Source organism: Watersipora subatra, chromosome 4 (genome assembly GCF_963576615.1).
Source record: "Watersipora subatra chromosome 4, tzWatSuba1.1, whole genome shotgun sequence".
Classification (NCBI taxonomy): Eukaryota; Metazoa; Bryozoa; class Gymnolaemata; order Cheilostomatida; family Watersiporidae; genus Watersipora; species Watersipora subatra.
Genome location: NC_088711.1, coordinates 14,075,241 through 14,078,016, shown reverse-complemented (window position 1 = coordinate 14,078,016; position 2,776 = coordinate 14,075,241). Strand labels below are relative to the sequence as shown.

Here is a 2,776-nt window from a genome sequence, read left to right as displayed (position 1 = left end):
TAAGGTTAACAAATTGAATGAATTATTACGGTAAGTTATAAGATATCACTGCTAAAAGTGACAGCATTACAATGGCAATAAAACAGACGCGTAAGAACAATAGACATGGTTTTATTGAATGCGTGAAGTATATTTGTGAAAATATTTCGATGAATAAGGTTGCATGAAAGTGTAAACAGAAACCATCTACCACAGCTACGTCACATTTGGAAAGAGAATCCAAACTACAGCGGTCTCGTGTGGCTGCGGTTAACTGTTCGTTTTTAAGCTTTTAAGAGCTTGTAATCACATTCCCACATATTTGGCACCTGCAACACAACAAAGTAAGACATGGTGAATCTTTTGATATCAAATAACTATAATGTGAATTTTGTTGCAAGTCAACATTTAACAATTATATAATCGCTCACTAATGTGATGAATTTTAGGTAAAAGATATGCTGCCATCTCAAAAGGATTTCTGGATAAGTGTGACTGCCTTACTGCATCTGAATTTGATGCCCATTTCACGCCATCTCCAGACAGTTGTGATACATACATGACTGATCCGCCTAACATTATCGGTTCATCCATTTCTGATGCAGGCGGTACAATAGCCTACGCTGCCATCTATGAATCTATGTGTAAGTAGATTTGTTATTCCATGTGCTAGTTCTGACCTTGTCAAACCTGCGATAAAAAATTTCAATACTGTGACACAACATACAGCAGTCAAGAACCTGTGCTCATTATGTGGGTATTCAGCTGGAGACTGGGTCTAGCGTCATTTTGGGGCGACTCTGGCACATCGTCTCCACAGCTGGCCCTAGCAGCTGAAGCCACCCGGACATCTGGCAGTTAGACTCTAATTCCCATTGGGCTGGCTTTTAATGCTATATAATATATTCTGATGCTATAAACAGAAAGTCAAAAAAGAATTTATGCAAAGCAAGGATAATTTGCAAGCCAAACCAAGCTTTCAACTCTCTCAGTTGCCTAGATATGAATCCATGTTCTGGTTATATTTTTGAAAGCGAGAGGAAGGAGAGGGGGAGAGATAGAGGGGGAAGGGGTAGAGAGAGGGAGGGGGAGAGAAATGGAGGGGAGGGAAGAGAAGGAGAGGGGAAAGAAGGGGAGGGAAAGAGAAGGAAAAGAGGAGGGAATGAGAGACGGAAAAAAGGGGAGGGGATAGAAGGGGAGGGGAGAGCGGGGAGAGAAAGGGAGGGGGAGAGAAAGGGAGGGGGAGAGAGGGGAGGGGGAGAGAGGGGAGAGAAAGAGAGGGAGGGGGAGAGAGGGGAGAGAAAGGGAGAGGGGGAGAGAAAGGGCGAGGGGAGAAAAAAGGAGAGGGGAAAAAAGGGAGAGAAGATAGAAAGGGAAAGAAAGGCAGAGGGGAGAGAAAGGGAAAGGGGAGAGAGAGGGAGAGGGGAGAGAAAGGGATAGGAAAGAAAAAGGGAGAGGGGAAGAGAAAGGGAGAGCGGAGAAAAAGGGAGAGTGGAGAAAAAGGGAGAGGGGAGTAAAAGAGAGAGGGGAGAGAGAGGGAGAGCGGAGAAAAAGGGAGAGTGGAGAAAAAGAGAGAGGGGAGAGAAAGGGAAAGGGGAGGAAAACGGAGAGAGGAGAAAAAGGCTGAGAGGAGAAAAAGCAGCTGAAGCCACTGCATGGAGCTGGCATCAGAGACTATTTACCAGATGTTAGTTAAACTGACATCTGGTAGTTATGGCATAAAGCATTATTGCCAGTAAAAAATGCCATTAAACAGAAAGTAAAAAGTAAAAAAAATTTATGCAAAGCAATGATAATTTGCAAGCCAAACCAAAATTTTAACTCTCAGTTGCAGGATATTATTCCATGTTTTGGTTATCATTTCGAAAGCATATGCATCATATATAGCTATAAAATGAAACACAGACATTATTTGTAATAAAAAAGTGACCCCGAAGTTAATGGAGCGATTTGACATTTATATATTCGACAGATTTAGGATGTGGAGTAGATATTCTGGTAAACATTTCATACTCTTAATGCAATCCAACTAGAAAAATGAAAATACAACATCTAGTTGTTGAACTCAAGTTGTGATTGGTGCTGCCATATGAACTCAGAACTCTAAGAACTGGTCATAAGATGTGAACATAGAAACTTATTTCACCTCTTTTAGTTGATTACTATAGTTAGGGACATGTTTAATTTCCTTTTTTTGGTTAGTGTTAGCCGATCATCCTTTGTTTTAGTTTTACAACTCAAACTCAACAGTTAAAACTGTTAATTGAAGCTGCTTTTATTTCTAAATTTGTGTTTTAATTTAAGAGTAGCGAAAGCCTGTCAGCAGAAGGGTGACACTCCCCTGACTTGGTTATCCTTATGACGTTAAAAAACTAGAAAGGTTGTGCTGAAATATGTAGCCATAACGTGTACTTAACGAGTTGCTTAAAGATTTCTTGAAACAACTCATATTTTCATACATTTAATTTAAGGTAGTTTAAGATCTCACACTCATGCTATGTTTCTGTGCAAAGAATGCAATTCCTTGATTGTTTTTGCATACTCAAAAGAGAGAAAGATATATCAAGGAGAGGAAGGGGAGAGCGAGGAGAGTGGGAAGGGGAGTGGGGAGAGAAGGAGAGTGGGGAAAGCAGAGATTGAAAAGGGAGAGGACAGTCACAGAAAGGAGAGAGTGAGATAAAAAACAAGAATTAAGAGAAAGGAAAGAAAGTGAGAGAGAGGAGAGACAAGTCGTTATTACCTACTAAATTTTGCTAGACTAAGGGCCATTGCTTGAAGGACTGCTGTAATTTACCTG

At 40.8% G+C, this 2,776-nt stretch overlaps 1 protein-coding gene across 1 annotated transcript; it reads left to right on the top strand.

The window, feature by feature from the left end:
- Positions 1-981: 981 nt before the first annotated feature.
- Positions 982-1,419, top strand: LOC137393951 (octapeptide-repeat protein T2-like). Its single transcript, XM_068080665.1, has one exon. It carries the CDS (start codon positions 982-984, stop codon positions 1,417-1,419), a length of 438 nt encoding a protein of 145 aa, XP_067936766.1.
- The last annotated feature ends 1,357 nt before the right edge of the window (positions 1,420-2,776 follow it).

Coding starts and splice junctions, on each gene's coding strand:
- LOC137393951 (XM_068080665.1), top strand. CDS start 982: ATGAATCCATGTTCTGGTTATATTTTTGAAAGCGAGAGGAAGGAGAGG.